The 21,431-nt window shown below is 39.6% G+C and overlaps 1 protein-coding gene across 1 annotated transcript in view; it reads right to left on the bottom strand.

Moving 5' to 3' along the window:
• The window catches only part of P3H2 (prolyl 3-hydroxylase 2), a 157,823-nt gene that overhangs the window by 23,918 nt on the left and 112,474 nt on the right, over positions 1-21,431 (bottom strand). The window contains exons 2-6 of the mRNA XM_046003907.1: positions 14,640-14,792; positions 13,245-13,434; positions 7,777-7,908; positions 5,632-5,774; positions 5,205-5,294 (exon numbers count right to left, since the gene is read on the bottom strand). Of these exons, the coding sequence (XP_045859863.1) occupies positions 5,205-5,294; positions 5,632-5,774; positions 7,777-7,908; positions 13,245-13,434; positions 14,640-14,792 (708 nt within the window). The remainder of the gene's footprint in view (positions 1-5,204; positions 5,295-5,631; positions 5,775-7,776; positions 7,909-13,244; positions 13,435-14,639; positions 14,793-21,431) is intronic.

Raw genomic sequence — 21,431 nt, 5'->3', positions numbered from 1 at the left:
CATCAATTCTATTTACGTAGCTAAAAATCATCTTAAAAGCTGCAAAAATGTAGAAATTGTTTATGACACCTTAAATAAAAATCAGAACAGAAATCTCTCTGTACCGGCGAAGTTGTATCTTCACATGAAGAATGACTAAAAGTCAACATGGACAAGTGGAGAAAAGTCAGCATGAAGAATAGTACAGTTGACACTGATTTTGTTCTGTATGAAGTCTTTCTAGATTTTAAAACGTGTAGGAGAAATACAAAAGCTTACATCCAGAATTTAAGACATAAAACAATCCTGAGGCAAATGCATCAGGTGCAAAACACTTCTCTTCCCCCAAATATGTCTGCTTTTGACTTTGGATCTCAGTGATATGGAGATCTATTAAAGTCTTTTAATGTTTATCATACACTGAGTAAACACCCACCCCTGCCTCCCCGGGTTTTGTTAATACAAGACAGGAGATAAGACTCTTCAATAAACTATATGTTGGCTAACTGAACATAATTAAAACATTTAAATTAATAAATAAATAAAATTGGCAAATGGAATTTCAAAAAAAAAAAAGAAGAACCTTCAGTAAATCAAGCTGGGAAATAAAATTCTTTTTTTTTTTTTCTTTTTTTTTTTTCCCTTTTTATTTATTTTTTTTTCAGCGTAACAGTATTCATTCTTTTTGCACAACACCCAGTGCTCCATGCAAAACGTGCCCTCCCCATCACCCACCACCTGTTCCCCCAACCTCCCACCCCTGACCCTTCAAAACCCTCAGGTTGTTTTTCAGAGTCCATAGTCTCTTATGGTTGGCCTCCCCTCCCCAATGTCCATAGCCCGCTCCCCCTCTCCCAATCCCACCTCCCCCCAGCAACCCCCAGTTTGTTTTGTGAGATTAAGAGTCATTTATGGTTTGTCTCCCTCCCAATCCCATCTTGTTTCATTTATTCTTCTCCTATCCCCCTACCCCCCCCATGTTGCTTCTCCATGTCCTCATATCAGGGAGATCATATGATAGCTGTCTTTCTCCGATTGACTTATTTCACTAAGCATGATACGCTCTAGTTCCATCCACGTCGTCGCAAATGGCAAGATTTCATTTCTTTTGATGGCTGCATAGTATTCCATTGTGTATATATACCACATCTTCTTGATCCATTCATCTGTTGATGGACATCTAGGTTCTTTCCATAGTCTGGCTATTGTAGACATTGCTGCTATAAACATTCGGGTACACGTGCCCCTTCGGATCACTATGTTTGTATCTTTAGGGTAAATACCCAGTAGTGCAATTGCTGGGTCATAGGGTAGTTCTATTTTCAACATTTTGAGGAACCTCCATGCTGTTTTCCAGAGTGGTTGGACCAGCTTGCATTCCCACCAACAGTGGAGGAGGGTTCCCCTTTCTCCACATCCTCTCCAGCATCTGTCATTTCCTGACTTGTTAATTTTAGCCATTCTGACTGGTGTGAGGTGATATCTCATTGTGGTTTTGATTTGTATTTCCCTGATGCCGAGTGACGTGGAGCACTTTTTCATGTGTCTGTTGGCCATCTGGATGTCTTCTTTGCAGAAATGTCTGTTCATGTCCTCTGCCCATTTCTTGATTGGATTGTTTGTTCTTTGGGTGTTGAGTTTGCTAAGTTCCTTATAGATTTTGGATACTAGCCCTTTATCTGATATGTCGTTTGCAAATATCTTCTCCCATTCTGTCAGCTGTCTTTTGGTTTTGTTAACTGTTTCCTTTGCTGTGCAAAAGCTTTTGATCTTGATGAAATCCCAATAGTTCATTTTCACCCTTGCTTCCCTTGCCTTTGCCGTTGTTCCTAGGAAGATGTTGCTGCGGCTGAGGTCGAAGAGGTTGCTGCCTGCGTTCTCCTCAAGGATTTTGATGGATTCCTTTCTCACATTGAGGTCCTTCATCCATTTGGAGTCTATTTTCGTGTGTGGTGTAAGGAAGTGGTCCAATTTCATTTTTCTGCATGTGGCTGTCCAATTTTCCCAGCACCATTTATTGAAGAGGCTGTCTTTTTTCCATTGGACATTCTTTCCTGCTTTGTCGAAGATTAGTTGACCATAGAGTTGAGGGTCGATTTCTGGGCTCTCTATTCTGTTCCACTGGTCTATGTGTCTGTTTTTGTGCCAGTACCATGCTGTCTTGATGATGACAGCTTTGTAATAGAGTTTGAAGTCCGGAATTGTGATGCCACCAACTTTGACTTTGTTCTTCAATATTCCTTTGGCTATTCGAGGTCTTTTCTTGTTCCATATAAATTTTAGGATTATTTGTTCCATTTCTTTGAAAAAAATGGATGGTATTTTGATAGGGATTGCATTAAATGTGTAGATTGCTTTAGGTAGCATAGACATTTTCACAATATTTATTCTTCCAATCCTCTAATTGATCTGATATAAGGATTGCCACCCCAGCTTTCTTCTGATGCCCATTAGCATGGTAAATTGTTTTCCACCCCCTCACTTTAAATCTGGAGGTGTCTTCGCGTCTAAAATGAGTTTCTTGTAGGCAACATACTGATGGGTTTTGTTTTTTTATCCATTCTGATACCCTGTGTCTTTTGATTGGGGCATTTAGCCCATTAACATTCAGGGTAACTATTGAGAGATATGAATTTAGTGCCATTATTAGCCTGTAAGGTGACTGTTACTGTATATTGTCTCTGTACCTTTCTGATCTACTACTTTTAGGCTCTCTCTTTGCTTAGAGGACCCCTTTCAATATTTCCTGGAGAGCTGGTTTGGTGTTTGCAAATTCTTTCAGTTTTTGTTTGTCCTGGAAGCTTTTGATCTCTCCTTCTATTTTCAATGATAGCCTAGCTGGATAGAGTATTCTTGGCTGCATGTTTTTCTCGTTGAGTGCTCTGAATATATCATGCCAGCTCTTTCTGGCCTGCCAGGTCTCTGTGGATAAGTCTGCCGCCAATCTAATATTTTTACCATTGTATGTTACTGATTTCTTTTCTCGGGCTGCTTTCAGGATTTTCTCTTTGTCACTAAGACTTGTAAATTTTACTATTAGGTGACGGGGTGTGGACCTATTCTTGTTGACTTTGAGGGGGGTTCTCTGCATCTCCTGGATTTTAATGCTTGTTCCCTTTGCCATATTAGGGAAATTCTCTCCAATGATTCTCTCCAATAGACCCTCTGCTCCCCTCTCTGTTTCTTCTTCTTCTGGAATCCCAATTATTCTAATGTTGTTTCGTCTTATGGTGTCACTTATCTCTCGAATTCTCCCCTCATGGTCCAGTAGCTGTTTGTCCCTCTTTTGCTCGGCTTCTTTATTCTCTGTCATTTGGTCTTCTATATCACTAATTCTTTCTTCTGCCTCATTTATCCTAGCAGTGAGAGCCTCCATTTTTGATTGCACCTCATTAATAGCTTTTTTGATTTCAACTTGGTTAGATTTTAGTTCTTTAATTTCTCCAGAAAGGGCTTTAATATCTCCAGAGAGGGTTTCTCTAATATCTTCCATGCCTTTTTCGAGCCCGGCTAGAATGTTCAGAATCGTCATTCTGAACTCTTGATCTGACATATTACCAATGTCTGTGTTGATTAGGTCCCTAGCCTTCGGTACTGTCTCTTGTTCTTTTGTTTGTGGTGATTTTTTCCGCCTTGTCATTTTGTCCAGATAAGAGGATATGAAGGAGCAAATAAACTACTAATAGGGTGGCAAAGACCCCGGAAAAATGCGCTGTAACCAAATCAGAAGAGACCCCAAATTGTGGGGGGGGGGGAAGGGGATAAAAAACAGGTTCTGAAAAAAAAGAAAAAAAAAGAAAAAAATTTAAAAAATAAAACAAATAAAAAAATATAAAAAAGAAAGAAAAAATATATATATTTAGATGAACTAGTCAAAAAACGTTAAAAAAGAAAAGGGTAAAAGTTTTTAAAAAAATTTAGCAGAAGAAGAAAAAAGAAAAAAGAAAAAAAAATTGAAAAAAGAAAAAAAAATAAAAAATTGAAAAAAGAAAAAAAAATTGAAGTAGCCGCAAGACTAAAGAATCATGGGGAGAAAGCCATGAGTTCCGTGCTTTGCTTTCTCCTCCTCTGGAATTGCTCTGCTGTCTTAGGAATTGAATCTGCTTTCTCCTTGATAGATGAACTTCGTCCTGGCTGGATATTTTGTTGATCTTCTGGGGGAGGGGCCTGTTGTAGTGACTCTCAAGTGTCTTTGCCCGAGGCGGGATTGCACCGCCCTTACCGGCGGCCGGACTAAGTAATCGGCTCGGGTTCGCTTTTGGGAGCTTCTGTTCCCTGAACGCTTTCCGTAGAGTTCCGGAGGACGGGAATGAAAATGGCGGCCTCCCAGTCTCCGGCCCGGAGGAGCCGAGAGCCTGGGGCCCCACTCCTCAGTGCGCCCCCAGAGGACAGCACCCAATCACTCCCGTATCCCCAGCCTCCAGCCGCGCTCCGAGCTCACCCAGCCCGCGACCAGTTCAAGGTAACCCCGAGCTGAGAGTTCAGTCCTCGGCTCTGTCTTTGCAGCCGGTTTCTCCGTTCTAATACCTGCGAGCTCTCCGACACTCTGACACCCCCGATCCTTCTGTGACCTTGCGGGGCCTGGGGCCACGCTGGCCCCGCGTGGGCTTCACCCCGGTTTAGCCCCTGGAGCAATGTCCCTCAGTGGAACAGACTTAAAAGTCCTGATTTTGTGCTCCGTTCCTCCGCCGCTTGCCGGGAGCCGGCCCCTCCCCCCGCGGTCTATCTTCCCGTCGTTTTAGATTCACTTCTCCGCCAGTCCTACCTTTCAGAAAGTGGTTGATTTTCTGTTTCTAGAGTTGCTGTTCTTCTTCTCTTCGCTCTCCCGTTGGATTTGTAGGTGTTTGCTATGTTTAGATAAGCTATCGAGCTGATCTCCTGTTACCTGATGTAGTCTCAGGCTGCTACTTCTCCGCCATCTTGACTCCTCCCCCGGGAAATAAAATTCTTATTCATGTATAAGAAGTCAACTGAGGGGGCGCCTGGGTGGCTCAGTGGGTTAAGTCTCTGCCTTTGGCTCAGGTCATGATCTCAGGGTCCTGGGATCGAGTCCCGCATTGGGCTCTCTGCTCAGCAGGGGGAGCCTGCTTCCTCCTTTCTCTCTGCCTGCCTCTCTGCCTACTTGTGATCTCTGTCTGTCAAATAAATAAATAAAATCTTAAAAAAAAAAGAAGTCAATTGAGCATTCTTTTAAAACACATTTCCTTTTCCCTCTTTGCTCTTACCGGTTCTGTGTATGAAAATCCCAGGCCCTCTGCAGCTGATTTTATTAGTTCTGATTCCATTTTATGACGCTTCACGAACATTGCCAAATCCTTTAGGAACAAAAAAAAAATGAATGAAAAGTTTATATTTAAATAACAGTTAAGAAATATGATAAATGTTCAAGTGGAAATATTTTTCAATAGACAGTGACAAATGAGCTACAAAATATTCACAGCTGCACAAAAAGTCTCCTTCTTAATAGATTTTTTCACAAGCTGTCATGTAGGAGAAAAATATGCTTCTGGCATTAGTACTGAAGTACAAAAGAACTGCTTTCTAGAACCTTGACTCAATGGCTAGACATCTTCCAGAGCAGAGCTACATTTTTACCAATTCTGCCCAGAGCATCTAGCAGAATGCAGTTCCTTCTCAGGACCTTGGTCTCACCTCTCTGGCCTCAATGGATGCTGGGTCACGGCTGTCATCCAGGAGACTCTCATAGTAATCTACATTGTCTAGGACGTCCTCATCATCTGGATGGAGGAGAAGATAGGCCTTGGCACACTCCAAGGCTTTCACATATTCACCAACTGAAAGACCAAGGAGTCTTTGCATTAGAGTCAGGCTCGGTCCATCTAGGGGGGTTGTAAGAAATACTTCAACATGCCTGTGAGAGGTCCGCAGTAAACATGAGTAAGAGGGAGGACAAGGTGAAGCTGAACAGCACATGCAGAAATGGTCACAGACCAAAACAGATTGTCAAATATGGAGAAACGACTGATGGCTGCCAGAGGGGAGGCGGGTGAGGGGATGGGCGAAATTAAGGGGATCAGGAAGTACAAACTTCCAGTTGTAAGATAAATAAGTCACAGAGCTGAAAAGTTTAGCATAGGGAATACAGTATGACCGTAATAATGTTGTTTGGTGACAGATGGTGACCATGCTTATCATAATGAGCCCTGAGCGACTGTCAAATCATCATGTTGTACACCTGAAACTAATACAACACTCTGTGCTAATCATACTTCAAAAGAGATAGCCACAGACAAAAGGAAGGACATGATTTCAGGTGTTTAAAATGGTTCTACCTTTGGTCTGCTTTGGTGTTAGATGTTTTACATCAATTATTATAAGTTTCCACCTGAAGATGTCTCTTGACAACCTCCATTATTTAATACAAATAAGCAGAACAGAATTTTGGCAGTTAATTCTGTTTTTGTCCTGAGTTCGACCACATGACATCTAAAACCAATTTCAGCAATCCCAATTCTATTAATAATTCTATTAATTGCTTATAAGCGTGAGGAAAGATGTTCAATCTCTCTTTCTCAATTAGATAAATAGAAATTAAAACTATAATGAGATAAAAATTTTTACCTAGTGGGATTCAGTAATAATCTAAAATTTCACAGTATATTCTGTTGATGAGCAATGAAAAATGTATTACATATGGAAGAAAATTTGGCAACATCTATCAAAATTTAATGTGAATGAATGATTTGACACAGGAATCATACTTCCAGAAACTCATCCTATAGATATTCACGTGTGGATGTGATCTAACTTACATAAAGTATTACACATTTGATCCTTGATTAAAATACCAGTTACTAACAACACAATACCCATGAGTAAGGAGACACATAAAATAAATTATAGTACAATGGTATATGGATATAAAGAAAAATTAATGAGGAAGATCTCCACGTATCAATACAATTAGGTTAGACCGTATAAAATTGCCAAAATTTGGATTTTACTGACCTAAGCAAATGGTAATTTCATAGATCCAACCTACTAACAAATACTTTTTATGACTTTATTTTTAACTAATCTGTACACCCAACATGGGGCTCGAACCCACAACCCCGTGATCAAGAGTAGCATGCTCTACTGACTGAGCCAGCCAGGCACCCCTGGTATTATTATTGTTATTATTATTATTATTATTATTATTATTGAGAGAGATAATCTTAAGTAGGCTCTTTGCCCAGCACAGATCCCAATGAGCACAGAACCCAATGAGCTTCATCTCAGGACCTTGAGATCATGACCTAAGCCGGAATTAAGAACCAGATGCTTAACCAACTGCACCACCCAGGCGCTCCCTACTTACATATATTATTTAGTGAAGAAAGCAATGTAAAAAACAGTGTAAATAATATGCCACGTTCTGTGTATAAGAGGGGGGAAATAAGTTAGGGTGTGTGTGTATAAATATTTTAAAAAACCATAAATCGGAAACTGGGTTGTAGGGCATGAAATTGGGCCACAGAAAAAAAGGAAGAAAGGGAGGCTTTTATGATATTTGGTCTTTGAACTTGCAAATATATGACCTTTTAATATTAAGTTGAAAATCATGTAAAATGTCAGTCTAAGAAAATTTGCAGGACATCATCACAGCATTTGCCCACTTGTGGTTTCACCTACTCTCTTTGGCCTGAGTGGTGGTGATGTGAGATGAGAGAAAAAAAAAGCCATAAACCCCCATTGCCTCAATGGTAAAGTGGGAAATAGAGAGGAAAGTTCAATGTCTGTTATGAGGAACGACACCCCTTCCCCAAAGGTCTTCCGGGACGATCCACGCTTTACCTCGATAGTAGGCAAACTGTAGGTAGTCGTAATGAAGGGGAAGAAAGTTCTCAATTGGAGAAAGGCGGCCAGGGCGAGTGGCAAGTTCCCTCACGCATTCGTGCTGACAGACCAGCACCTGCATATAGTGGTCTGGAAGACAAGAGTGAGAGGTGGGTCTCTCCCGTTCACTGGCGTGCCATACATACACACACACACACACGCACGCACACGCATGTGCATACACATACATGTATATGGGTATGTGTATATAAATGTTATATTGGGGTGTGGCCAATATTGATCAGGAACCCATTTTACCCAGTTACAGAATAGTCCACCACCTGAACATTGGAAATCCTAATACTGTAGGGACTGATAAATAGGATATGGAGGAAAGCTCAAGAATTTAGATACATTCTGCGTCTTTCTCTTTGTTCCCCTTTCTGTGTCACGCCCTTCTTGCTGTAAACAGCTAAGGAGTCTCAAGTGTAGAGCTGTCACACTCCCTTTAGCTCTGGGCTCTCACTCATCCACACATGGGCTGAGGAAGCGAAAGTAGCTAATGTCCCAGAGGAAAAAAAACCACTTCTTACATTTTGCCCCAACTTTGATTTTTACAATGAAGATGGAGGTCTTCTCCAGAAAGGAGATTTTATTCATGCTTGCGCAGAGCAGGCTCTCTTGAGAATGATGATAAAATCGTCTGACTGTATGACTTCACATTTTAATTTACCATAACTGCCTCCTCTCAACAGAGAACCTCTCAAAGGTTCTCTGTTGGGCAGTTTGGCTTGTCTCTTGATGACCTAAAGTGGGACCCCAGAGCACAACAGAAAGGGCGTGTGTCTCTTCTGGTATGTAGGCAAATGGACCAGTTCTTATACGACCTAACTCAACCCAACACAGAACAGCTAACATAATCCCTACAATCCACCGGTTCCTAAATGCAGCAGGAGGATTGGAAGGGCAGAATAAGCTCTGTTTACTTGTGTGGTATGTAGAAATAAACAGCTATATAAATAGCCAACAAATAGCTGTTTTATTTCTTATGAAAATGACAAACAACCTTCAACTGTTTTCTCCTGGTTAGCTGGCCACTGGCATTCCTCTTTACCTTCTAACACACACTCCTTCTAATTCCAAATGACAAGCAAGAGGAAGAGGTGGAAAACACACCCAGTAAGAACCCAAAATCTGAAGGAAGGTTATTTTTCAACACAACAGACAAAGAGAAACAAAATGAGAGTCACAAAATTATATTCTTTAGGGCTTTAACAAGCATACTTGGAAATAAATATAACTACATTGAGAAGCCATTTGTGTTTTTAATGTTCTTCCAACTCTAAAATTAAAATATTCTGGTTTCCTAAATATACTCCATATTTCATTTTTTATTATATTTTTTAAAGATTTTATTTATTTGTCAGAGACAGAGAGAGAGAACACAAGTTAAAGGGAGTAGAAGGCAGAAGGAGAAGCAGGCTCCCCGCTGAGCAAGAGGCCTGCTGCAAGACTCCATCCCAGGACCCTGGGATCATGACCTGAGCCAAAGGCAAACACTTAACTGACTGAGCCACCCAGGCGTCCCCATTCTGGTTGGTTTGTTTGTTTGTTTGTTTGTTTTTTTAAGGATTTTATTTATTTGACAGAGAGAGACACAGCAAGAGAGGGAACACAAGCAGGGGGAACAGGAGAGGCAGAGGCAGGCTTCCCATTGAGCAGTTATCCTGACATGGGGCTCAATCCCAGGACCCTGGGATCATGACCTGAGCCCAAGACAGACACTTAATGACTGAACCACCTATGTGCCCCGCCATTCTGTATTTTAAAAGCCAGTTTCACTTTTAATTTAGAACAGGTTATTTTTGTTTGTTTGTTTGTTTGTTTTAAAGATTTTATTTATTTATTTATTTGACAGAGAGAGAGATCACAAGTAGGCAGAGAGGCAGGCAGAGAGAGAGGAGGAAGCAGGCTCCCTGCAGAGCAGAGAGCCCGATGCGATGCGGGGCTTGATCCCAGGACCCTGAGATCATGACCTGAGCCGAAGGCAGCGGCTTAATCCACTGAGCCACCCAGGCGCCCCTGTTTGTTTGTTTTTAAAGAAGATTCTATTTATTTATTTGACAGAGCATAAGCAGGAAAAGGAGCAGAGGGAGAAGGAGAAGCAGGCTCTCTACTGAGCAGGGAGATGGCCTTGGGACTAGATCCCAGGACCCTGGGATCATGACCTGAGCCAAAGGGCAGATGCTTAATTGGCTGAGCCACACAGGCGCCCCTTAGAACAGTTTTGAACCAGACAAGAATTCACAGAGTTAGGATAACACATAAGTTGTGTTTCTTGTCTCCTTTCTATATCAAGTGTTATTGTGCAATTACTATGATTTAATATGTTTGATATCCAAGACACTTCTGTGGGAATACTGTTTAAAATTCCCTTCTCATAATAAATTGAACATGTGTCGAATTTTCGAGAAGACTTGCCATATTTCTGTAATATATAATATTTGACTGAGTGTCAAGAGCCATGACTTTTTAAAAATCACTTTTCTTTCCTGGAAGCGGGGGTAATGGTCATGATAGTTGTATTAAGTATTAAGAGCCTGAGTTAAGAGATCTCTATTCTTTTCCATCAACCAACATGTTATGATGACCTCATGCAAACCATTGCACGTTGTTCTGTGGGAATCTGTGTCAGTTTTCCTAAATCAGATGTAGGACCTTTGCCAAAGCTGTTCGGTGGCCATTGATGGAGGCAAGTCCGGAGGAGGTGGAGACAGGGCACACATCCTTACACAGCTACAAGGTAATAAACTCTAATAAAGGAAAAGCATTCCCAAATAAAAGAGTAAGTGTAAACAAATACTTAACAATTGAAATGTGAAACACACATAAAACTGACATTCAAATTAGCAGAGCTCACAATAATGCAGGGAAATGACTGTGCCAGAGGCTTAGCAAACCAAAACCTGAGGGGAAAAATCCTCAATAATTCAGATACTGGTTCTGATTTTAGATGAACTGAGTTGGTTTTGGGTAATTGACTACATGGCAAATAGTTCATCCAACAAACTGATTTTCAGTCTACTGCTTAATCTAAATTTTGAATGGTGTTTCCCAATTGTCCCTCTCAAAGACCTTGATACTTTATGACCTATATTTTCAAAACATACAGTATTATTAATCCTTTAAATCTGAAATGTTATTGATGGTTATGTCATTTCCTTCCTCCTTCCCTTCTCCCTCCCTCCCTCCCTTCCTCCCTTCCTTCCTTCCTTCCTTCTCTTTTTTTCCTTCCACTCATTCATTTAATGAATATTTACTAAGCACCTACTGTTTGCCAGTCAATATACTAAGGGGCTGAGGATTAAGCACCTAACAAGATAGGACCTTAGGCAAGTGATAGAGGAAAACAACTTTCAAAGTCTGTGAGTGGAAATGAACAAGGCATTTCCAGGAAATGCCACAGGAGTGGATCAGAGACAGAAAGAGAGGGGATGAAATTATACACAAGTGCACAATCATGAATGTCTTTATTAAAGGTCTTGGGTTTTAGTCCAAGTGCAATGGAAGGCTTTTGCTGGGGGTGTGGAGGGGGGAGGTTCTGTGAACATATTTTCCTCTTTTTTTTTTTTTTTTAGACCATTATGTCTGCTTATAGAGTAAAACCTCACCAGGACACAAGGACCAGCAAAGAGGCTATCACAGTGCCTTTGTTAAAATATACTGTGGATATGGACCAGGGTGGTGGCAAAAGGGATGGAGAGAACCAGGGAATCTCCCATGCTTTTAGGAATTACCACCTATCAGAGTTTGGTAACAAATAGAGGAGAATAGGAATTAGGAGGAATCTAAATAAGGAATTAAGGGAAATAACTTTTTGGGACTTGGTTTGAACTGCTAGGTGGGGGGTTCTTTTCATGGAGACCAAAAACACCGGCATTTTTGAAGAGCTAACTCACTTCCTTAATTTGCCTTTCTACATGTATAGGTGAAGTTGAACATCGTTTCTTAAAATATATATTTATAACTTAGAACACAATATGTACTCAACAGATATTTGTTAAACATTCATTACTGAATAGGTTATCCTTTGTCCATTTTTCATTTATGTAGACCTTAAAATATGTGCCCTAGACTAAGAAAAGCCTAGATTTGATTCCCAGCTTCACCTTAATCACATTGCTCTGAGGTATAAGTTCCTCATTTAAAAAAGGAGAAGATGGTAGATACCACTACCATCTATCTATCAGAAGTTGTTTAGAGGATTAAAAGATACATAAATATATAAAATGCTTTGCATATTGTAACTGCTATGTAAGTGTTGCTTATTATTATGACTACCCATAAATCAGAAATAAATTACTACTAATAACAATAATTTACAGGTTCTGCTTAAATATTATAGATATTAACTGTTTGCCTATAAATATTTTGCAACTTTTCCACTTGTCATTTGTAATTCGGCTTGATTTATTGTATCTTTTGTATTTAAAATCTTATGTAAAGTCTATCTTTTTCTTCATATATCTTGTCTTTTGTCATGCTAAGAACTGGTTTGCCTCTCCTCCCATTATACACATATTCTCTTGCATTTCTTTCTTTTTTTAAATATTTATTCATTTATTTTAAAGGCACAGAGAGAGCATGAACATAAGTGCATGCACGGTAGGGAGAAGGGCAGAGGGAGGGAGAGAATCCCCAAGCAGATTCCCTGCTGAGACCATGCTCTGAGCCAAAATCACCAGTGAGATGCTTTACCAACTGAGCCACCCAGCCGTCTCTCTTGCATTTTCTTCTAACAGTTTTATTTTCACACTTATATTATTAACATAAATAGAATTTATTTTTGTATGTTTTTCAAATGCTTCCTACCATAAATGGTTAACTAGCTAATCTCTCCAATAAATGTATAATTCACATTACCTACTATTTTATATGCCGCTTTATATTACATTCTCATAGATAATAAAAACCTCTTTTAAGTAACTAAAGAAAACTATACAAAAGCATTCACTACTACATTGTTTATAATAATGAAAACCTGTAATTTCCCAATATTCATCGGTAAGGGGACTAGTCAAATTAATTATGTTTTCCACATATATTGGAATATTGCACAACCATTCAATACCATAAGGTAGATCCACACATACTACTTACATGAGAATAAGTCCACACTATATTGTTAAGCATAAAATAAAACAAAAACAAAAATATGCTTAAAATCAGTATTCACAGTATTGTCTCGTTTTTATAAAAAATAAATAATAATTATAAATAAATATAGAAACATTTACATATGCATCTGAATAAGTTTGGGAGCACAGTCACCAAAATTTAAACTAGGTAGATTTATTTATAGGAGATAGGAAAAGCTTAATATATCTTTCATTTTTTACAATTTATACTTCTGTATTGTTGGAGTAGTTTTACATACTGCATTTCCTATAATCAGGAAATAAATAAGGGGAAAAAATAAGCTTTACCTGCAATGGCTTCATAGAGACCAGCTTTGTACCCTAAGTACTCGTACTCTTCAAATCTCTGAGGCCCCTCGCACAGGGCTCTGCACTCCGTATCTTCATTGAAATATTCTCTTAGAGCTTGCTCAAAGTACTTGATAGCAAGCTCAAAGTCATCAGCCTCATAATGTTTAACTCCTGCACTGTAACTCTCCTGCAAAGAAGCAGAAAAAAAATTTATACACACATGTATTTATTTTTTCCAAAGAGCACCTGTGGAGCACTTGAATAGCAGGATTCAGGGTGAATCAGGATCATTTGGGCAGGGGGACACTGGGCTCTTGTGCTATGGAAGAATAATGGAGGGTTTTCCTGGGAGACAACAAGTAACTTCCCTGGTTTCGGGGAATTATAAATAAGAATGGTGTTACAGAGCAAGGTGAATGCTGTGGCACCAGTCAATTTCATATTCTTCCTGAGCACAAACATGCAAGACACTATTTTCCAACCCCATCTGAATATAGGTATGGGCATGCAACAACATCCAGTCGATTGATGTGGGTGACCATGACACACCCAATTCCCAGGCCTGGCTCAATTTAACAATAATAATAATAATAACAACAACAATAATAATAATAATAATGCTTCTATTGAAAATCTCTTATCCTGTTCTTCAACCATCTTGGAAGTCACACGTCAAGAATGGTAACATCTCCAACTGAAAAGAAAAAAAAAAAAAAAGCCCTCCCAACTTATTGTGATTTCAAGTAAGCTTTCATTTAGGTGAAAAATTATATAGTTTTAAAATATCAGAATTTGAAAAGTACAGGTACAATAGAAAACCAATGGACGGGGAGCTGGGAAATCATAGCGTGACCTGAGTAGTTCGTACTGGCTTCAACTCCCATGTGTAAAATTAAAGGTTGGAGGTGGCGCTGAGGTTTAGAGGGGGTGACGGATGTTTATATCATGTTCTACTTTTCACTATATCATACTATTTTCTTTCATTTTTTAAAAGATTTTATATATTTATTTGACAGACAGAGATCACAAGTAGGCAGAGAGGCAGGCAGAGAGAGAGAAGGAGGCAGGCTCGCCGCGGAGCAGAGAGCCTGATGTGGGGCTCGATCCCAGGACCCTGAGATCATGACCTGAGCTGAAGGCAGAGGCTTTAACCCACTGAGCCACCCAGGCACCCTGTCATACTATTTTCTAAGGACATTTTCACCTTGTGTCAATTTTTTCAACCCTACTAATAACAATATTTCATCTGAGAACTCTAAAAAATAAAACCATTACCGTATTAGGGATCGAGAATCAACCTGAGACACCCATTCACAGGAATCTGCTTGGAGTCCAGTGAAACTCAGGAACACCTAGCTCTTTCTGATTAGGGCAAGGGTCCCCGGCGCTCACCAGATGTGGTTTGGCCTCCAGATCTACAAGCTGGAGTGCTTCCACGCCGGCCATTGTTCTGTAATTCTCAATGTTCTGCTGCATTTCCATGTGCTCGGGGTTGGCCATGAAAAATGTGTGTGCTGCTTCCACCGCCTTTTCCATCTGGTTAAGCTATGGAGAAAAGAAGAGGACCACGTGAAGGCAAATATTTCTAACCCGGCTCAGTACCAGTCCAAGGGATAATGGCTAAAGTGGCAGGGCCAGCTTCCAGTTCATATTCACTGTACGCAATCTCTATACTATAAAGTGGGAAGTTAACCAACAAGGCTCCTAAAATGGTATGTGGCTATTCAGGCTTTGTTGAAAATAGCTACATGTGCTCTACTCCAAGTTCATTCTTTACCCACTGTGACCTGAGCCATCTGCCTTTCTGGCAAACTGAATCTTTCCACTTCTGTTTGCTGCATGGTTGGTCACAATAAAAACCTGCCAATGCTGTGCCATCTCTAATTCATGTTTTTGACATTTTTACCTTTTATTTTCTCTTTTCTCTTTGTTACTTTTGCCTTTAATCCTGACAATGGGGTATAAACAAACCTATTTCCGAAGGACGGGAATGAGTCTACCCCCTACTCCACCAAATTTATTGGGTTTAGAATGTGAAGAATACAGAACTATGATTTTTTAAAAAGATTTTATATATCTATTTGACAGATATAGAGAGAGAACACAAGTAGGCAGACAGGCAGGCAGAGAGAGAGGGGGAAGCAGGCTCCCTGTTGAACAGAGAACCCAATGCGGGACTTGATCCCAGGACTCCGAGATCATGACCTGAGCTGAAGGCAGAGGCCTTAACCCACTGAGCCACCCAGGCGCCCGAGAAAACAGAATTAAAAGGAGTAAGCTTTTCCAATGTGTTAGAAATGCTGAATACGGCACATAAAATGTTTTACCACATTCCTTTGAAATATCTGATTCCAGCCTTACAACTTTGATTCTCATCAACACAAAAGGAAGAATTTTTAGTAACCACTACACAGACAGTACAAAATTTTCTCCTAAACCACACAATACATTGTCCTCTGTGTAAGGCATTCTTTAACAAAATAGAATTGAATTTGCCCGATTTAAGACATTTTTCTCTATGCCTTAGACATAGAGATATATAGACAGATCTGTTTGCTCCATATCAGAACAGTGAGTATTCATATTGGCAATCTTTCTCATGGTAAATCCCAAATTATGTTTGATCTATTTTGCAGTATGAAGACATGAAAACTCATTGTCATTAAGAAGTAAACATAAAATCATGGAACAGCATATCTGATTCAATTGAGTCTGTTTTTGACAGTCTTGCCAGTCAGGTATTAATAAGAAATAGAAGTACTGAGTGCCCAAGTCCCCAGTTACTGCCATTTTGTGTTATATAAATAATCTTAACCCTCACCACACTGCCCTATTTTAAAACCTGAAATCCTTAACTTTGTTTAATAATAGTAAAATCTTCCCTTTGAATTTGTATACCCTTAGCTACTGGCCTTCCTTCCATTAAGATTTTGCCTTGTCAACTGTCCCTGCCATTTTTACCTTTGTCCTCGATTCTATGCTCCCAGAATGATTTTGGCTGTCAAAATCACGAATTTTGGATGTGGTTTCTTTCTTAATTTACATTTTTTCCAACTTTTTATTCACTAAATATGAACTGTGTGGACATCTATAGTGTTGAGTATATAGGTTTAGAAGAAAAACAATAGGTTCTAAATTAGATATGTGTCTATACTTACCAAATAAACATGAAAAAATTGTTTAAAAATTTATGACTCAGTTATCCTTTTTTTAAAAAAGATTTTTATTTATTTGACAAAGCTCATAAGTAGGCAGAGAGAGGGGGAAGCAGGCTCCCCGCTGAGCAGAGACCCGATGTGGGGCTTGATCCCAGGATCCTGAGATCAGGACCTGAGGCCGAAGGCACAGGCTTAACCCACTGAGCGACCCAGGTGCCCTGACTCAGTTATCCTTAAAGGAAAAAAATGCTCATAAAAACCCCATACTACTATCTACTGTATAGGATTTCAGAAGGTTTTAATTGTGTAATATATATAAATGTGCTTCAGAAATCACTAAAATCCTTCAAAATAAACAACAGAATACAATTTGATCCATCCATTTCAAAGATGTAAATAATGATGGTATAAGATGAATGGATAAAGAAGATGTGGTGTACACACACACACACACACACACACACACACACACACAGGAATATTACTCAGCCATCAAAAGGAATGAAATCTTGACACTTGCAACAATATAGATGGAACTAGAGGGTATTGTACTAAGTGAAATAAGTCAATCAGAAAGACAAATACCATATAATTTCACCCATGTGGAAATTAAGAAGTAAAACAGATGCACATAGGGGAAGGGAAGGATAAAATAAAATAACATGAAAACTGGAGAGAAAGGCAAACCACCAGAGACACTGAACTCTAGGAAAAAACTGAGGGTTGCTGGAGGGGAAATAGGTGGGGGGAAGGGATAATTAGGTGAGAGCATTAAAGAGGGCACAGGACATAACGAGCCCTGGATATTATAGGCAAATGATGAATCACTAAATTTCACCTATGGAACTAATTTTTAAAAAGGGGAAAAATGATGATGGTGTAATCTATGTGTCCAGGGGAGTTACTGGTATACTCTGATATACTCTGGTTAATTAAAATTGACAGAACATAAATTTATTTTTTCACTTTTCTACCTTCGTCTTTTGCTTAGGCTGTTCCACCGGTCTAAGAGCTTCTGTCCCTTGGTCTTTTCTTTTTTTTTTTTTTTTAAACATTTTATTTATTTATTTGACAGAGAGAGATCACAAGTAGGCAGAGAGGCAGGCAGAGAGAGAGAGAGAGGAGGAAGCAGGCTCCCTGCCGAGCAGAGAGCCCGATGCGGGACTCGATCCCAGGACCCTGGGATCATGACCTGAGCCGAAGGCAGAGGCTTAAACCACTGAGCCACCCAGGCGCCCCCCCCCTTGGTCTTTTCTTACTGAACTCTAACATATCCCATAAAGCCAAATCTAAACCCTGCCTCTTTAAGGGATCTTTTCTCAACACAATATCCACAGTCAAGTACAGCCATACCATCTTATCCTATTCCTCTATGAGCACTTATCATACTCTGCTGTATATGGTATCTCCCTGAGTATATTCATTTTTTCTAGTAGAGCTCTCTGAGAATAGGGACCACATGATTTCTTTTCCTTGTTTGTTTTCCACCTCCCCCCTTTACATATAGATTATGTCTATGATATGTCTGGGGAAAAAAGAGGAAAAAAGAAATTCTAACAAATAAATCTTTTACAAACAAATCAAAAGTATATTACATGTGAGTGTGCTTCGTAAGCTCTACTGGCTGAAAAGGATAGTCAGTTTAATAACAACATTTCCAAAGTCACCTTTCACACTGAGATCTTGCAATAATGGTTACCAACAAAGAATATATTTCATAGCTCTTGAAAACTGCCAGTCACCACTGACAAGTTAGTTCCTTTTCTTAAATTTTATCACAGTTGTTAGTTTGTTTTGTTTTGGCACATTTGTTGGTTTCCCCATTCATTTTCTTTGTTTTCCCCATTTATAACCCAGTATTGAGCATCATATCATCTTCCCCAATATAAATAATAAGATTCCATGCTTAAAGTTAAACCATAAAACTTATTCATGAACTGGCCATGGTTTTTAAATTATTGTAAACCAGTTCAGGAAACTGGAACTGGCTGCCAATGTCTATAAAAGAAGCCATTATTTTAACTAGAATCTTGATATCTTTGTACTCTATTTGAGAAATCAGATATACACATTTGAAGTGGTAGGAAAAGTCCGGGTGAACACGTGTATGCTCCATATAATGCCATATTATTATTATAAGGCCTTGTAAGTACTAGTTTTCAGCTAACCCACCACTTCATTGACACAAACAAAAAGCAACCTGTCCTGGAAGGCTCCTCACTGGACTTCCTTTAAGACCAAAATAAAATAGGGGCGTCTGGGTGGCTTAGTGGGTTAAGCATCTGCCTTCAGTTCAGGTCATGATCTCAGGGTCCTGGGATCAAGCCCCGCATCGGGTTCTCAACTCAGTGGGGAGCCTGCTTCCCCCTCTCTCTCTGCCTGCCTCTCTGTGTACTTATGATCTCTATCTCTGTCAAATAAATAAATAAAATCCTAAAAAAAGACCAATATAAGATAAACCACAGGAGAGGGTAACTCTATACATTAGAAAAATACATTGCAAAATAAAGAGCAACTGAGAAAAGGGGAATGATTTGACAAGATGGTATCAAATTTTGAAAGGAGCCAACTGAACCACCGACATATGAGAAATACTGGCCAGAAATGCCTTCAAGACGCCCTGGGTGATTTCATCTCAGGCTGTGAAGAACTAAGGCGTACATTTTCTCCTGCCAAACCAGAAGCAGGACTGTACGTGGCAGTCAGACTGCATGGAAAAAGAAGTGAATGCTGATTAAATCAACACCCTGCTGACATTACCGAGTTACTCTGTCCACTGGTGAGTGAATGAAATTCTTCCGACGCCCTAGTGGTTTTCCATAGCAAGTAATAAAGAAGCATTTCACAAGGACACACGGACGATTTAGAAACCTTCAGTAGCCATCCATTGACCACAAAAGAGATTCCAGAAACTATGTACTACAACATTCAAAACCTCAGGATTTAGCCTCAACTCACCTTCTAGCATAACTTCCTCACCTGCCATTATGCAAAATTTTCCCAAAAAGGTTCTAGAAGATAATCTCTCTCTCTCTCTTTCTCTCTTTTTTTTTAAGAGTTTACTTATTTTTTGAAAGAGAGAGCACTGTTGGGGTAGAGGGAGGGGAGTGGAGGGAGAGGGACAAACAGACTCCATGCTGGGCAGGGATCCAGATGCAGGGTTGGATCCCATGACCCTGAGATCATGACCTGAGCCAAAATCAAGAGTCAGATGCTTAATCAATGGAACCACCCACACGCCCCTAGAAGAACTTCTAGATGTTTTTATAATTTACCACATTCCTATTCAAGAAAATACACATAGTCTCAGTGCTCCAGTCATGCCCAAATTCTTCATTTCACTCATTCACTTATTCAGCAAATATTTACTCTGTACTGAACTGGTGTCAAACACTGTGATAGTTGATGAGAATACCTAAAACCAAAGACCCTGCTTTCTAGATACTTACAGCCTCATCAAAGGGGACAAGTCTGAAGTATTTAAATCATTAATGAAATTAATTTCAGACTGTGCAGAATCTATAAAGAAATAAATGAACACATAACACTGTAAGACCTGGCTGGGATGGGGATGGAAGCAGGATGCAATCAGGTAAATTAGTCAAAGAAGGTCCCTCTGCTAGGGTATTTTGCAGCTGAAACCTAAATGTTGAGAAGCCAGGCATGAGCAGAACGGGAGGGAGAACATTCCAGTCAAAAGAGAGTCAAGTGAAAGGACCCTTTCCCGGCAAAAGAAAGTCAAGTGGAAAAAGTCTTGACATGTTTTAAAAGTAGAGCAGAGAGAGACTAAAGAGAGATTTTTGAAAAGCTAGATAAAGACCAACAGCTCTTAGGCTATGGTAGAGTTTATTCTAAGTGCAAGAGGAGACCTTTAAAGAATTTTAAACAATATCTAATACACATTTTAAGATGACAGTTTAGGGGCGCCTGGGTGGCTCAGTCGGTAAACCATCCAGCTCTTGATTTCGGCTTAGATCCTGGTCCCTGGGTCCTGGGACTGGCCTGTGTCCCAGCTTGCTTGGGATTCTGTCTCTCTCTCTCCCTCTGGCCCGAACCCCACTTTCATGTGTTTTCTCTCTACATAAAATCAAATCAATAAATCTTTAAAGTAAACGAGTAGTGTTAAGCATCTGCCTTCGGCTCAGGTCATGATCTCAGCGTCCTGGGATCGAGTCCCACGTTGGGGTACCTGCTCAGTACAGAATCTGTTTCTCCCTCTGTCTCCCCCCCAGCTTGCTCACGCTCTCTCTCTGTGTCAAATAAAACATTTAAATAAATAAATAAATAAGTTTTAAAAATGATCATTCACACTGCTATGTGGGAAACAAATCTTTGGTAATAGACAAGAAAACATGGCAGTAACTCAGTCAGGTAAGAGGTGATGCTTTTACTTTCAAAATCATAATAGGACAAGCATGGGTCCATACACTGCCCTTCTCCCCTCTCTCTTACATTCTTTTCTCTTTCTCCCCATTTTGCCTATTCTTGCTATAGGGACGTTTCTCAATCCAGACACATAATATATAAGAAAACAGTTCTAAAGTTTCCAAATGTATTTTAAGGAAAATATAAAAGTTCCCTGTCTTCTGAAGTAAGAGAAATATGAAGCTCAAATATTCTGAATATGAAATGTAGGACAGCCTGTAAGACATATGCAAGAAGGGAAATTCTAAAGCAAATTTAAAGATATAAAGAACACTGCACTTCTGAGATAGAGTATTTAAGATTACTTCCTAGCTTCTGAAGTCTTTTTATACAATCAGGGTAAAACATCAAGCCCAAAATAAGTAATTTTCATTCTCTTCTCCTCAAACATCCACATTTCCAATAAGGAAGGGAATTCTCACTCTGCTTTCACCACCCTAACTTATGGAATTCATCCAACCTCATACATTACATTTTGATGAAGTTCTGTATTTTCTTGCCTTGGCTCTTTACTTAAATTTCACAATATAACAACTTCAGGGAATTTTTAACCCCATATGAAGTTTCTTACCAACTGACAAGCACGTAGACACTAAAGACA

The sequence above is a fragment of the Meles meles genome, chromosome 4 (assembly GCF_922984935.1).
Source record: "Meles meles chromosome 4, mMelMel3.1 paternal haplotype, whole genome shotgun sequence".
Classification (NCBI taxonomy): domain Eukaryota; kingdom Metazoa; phylum Chordata; class Mammalia; order Carnivora; family Mustelidae; genus Meles; species Meles meles.
This window is presented reverse-complemented; position numbering and strand designations above follow the sequence as displayed.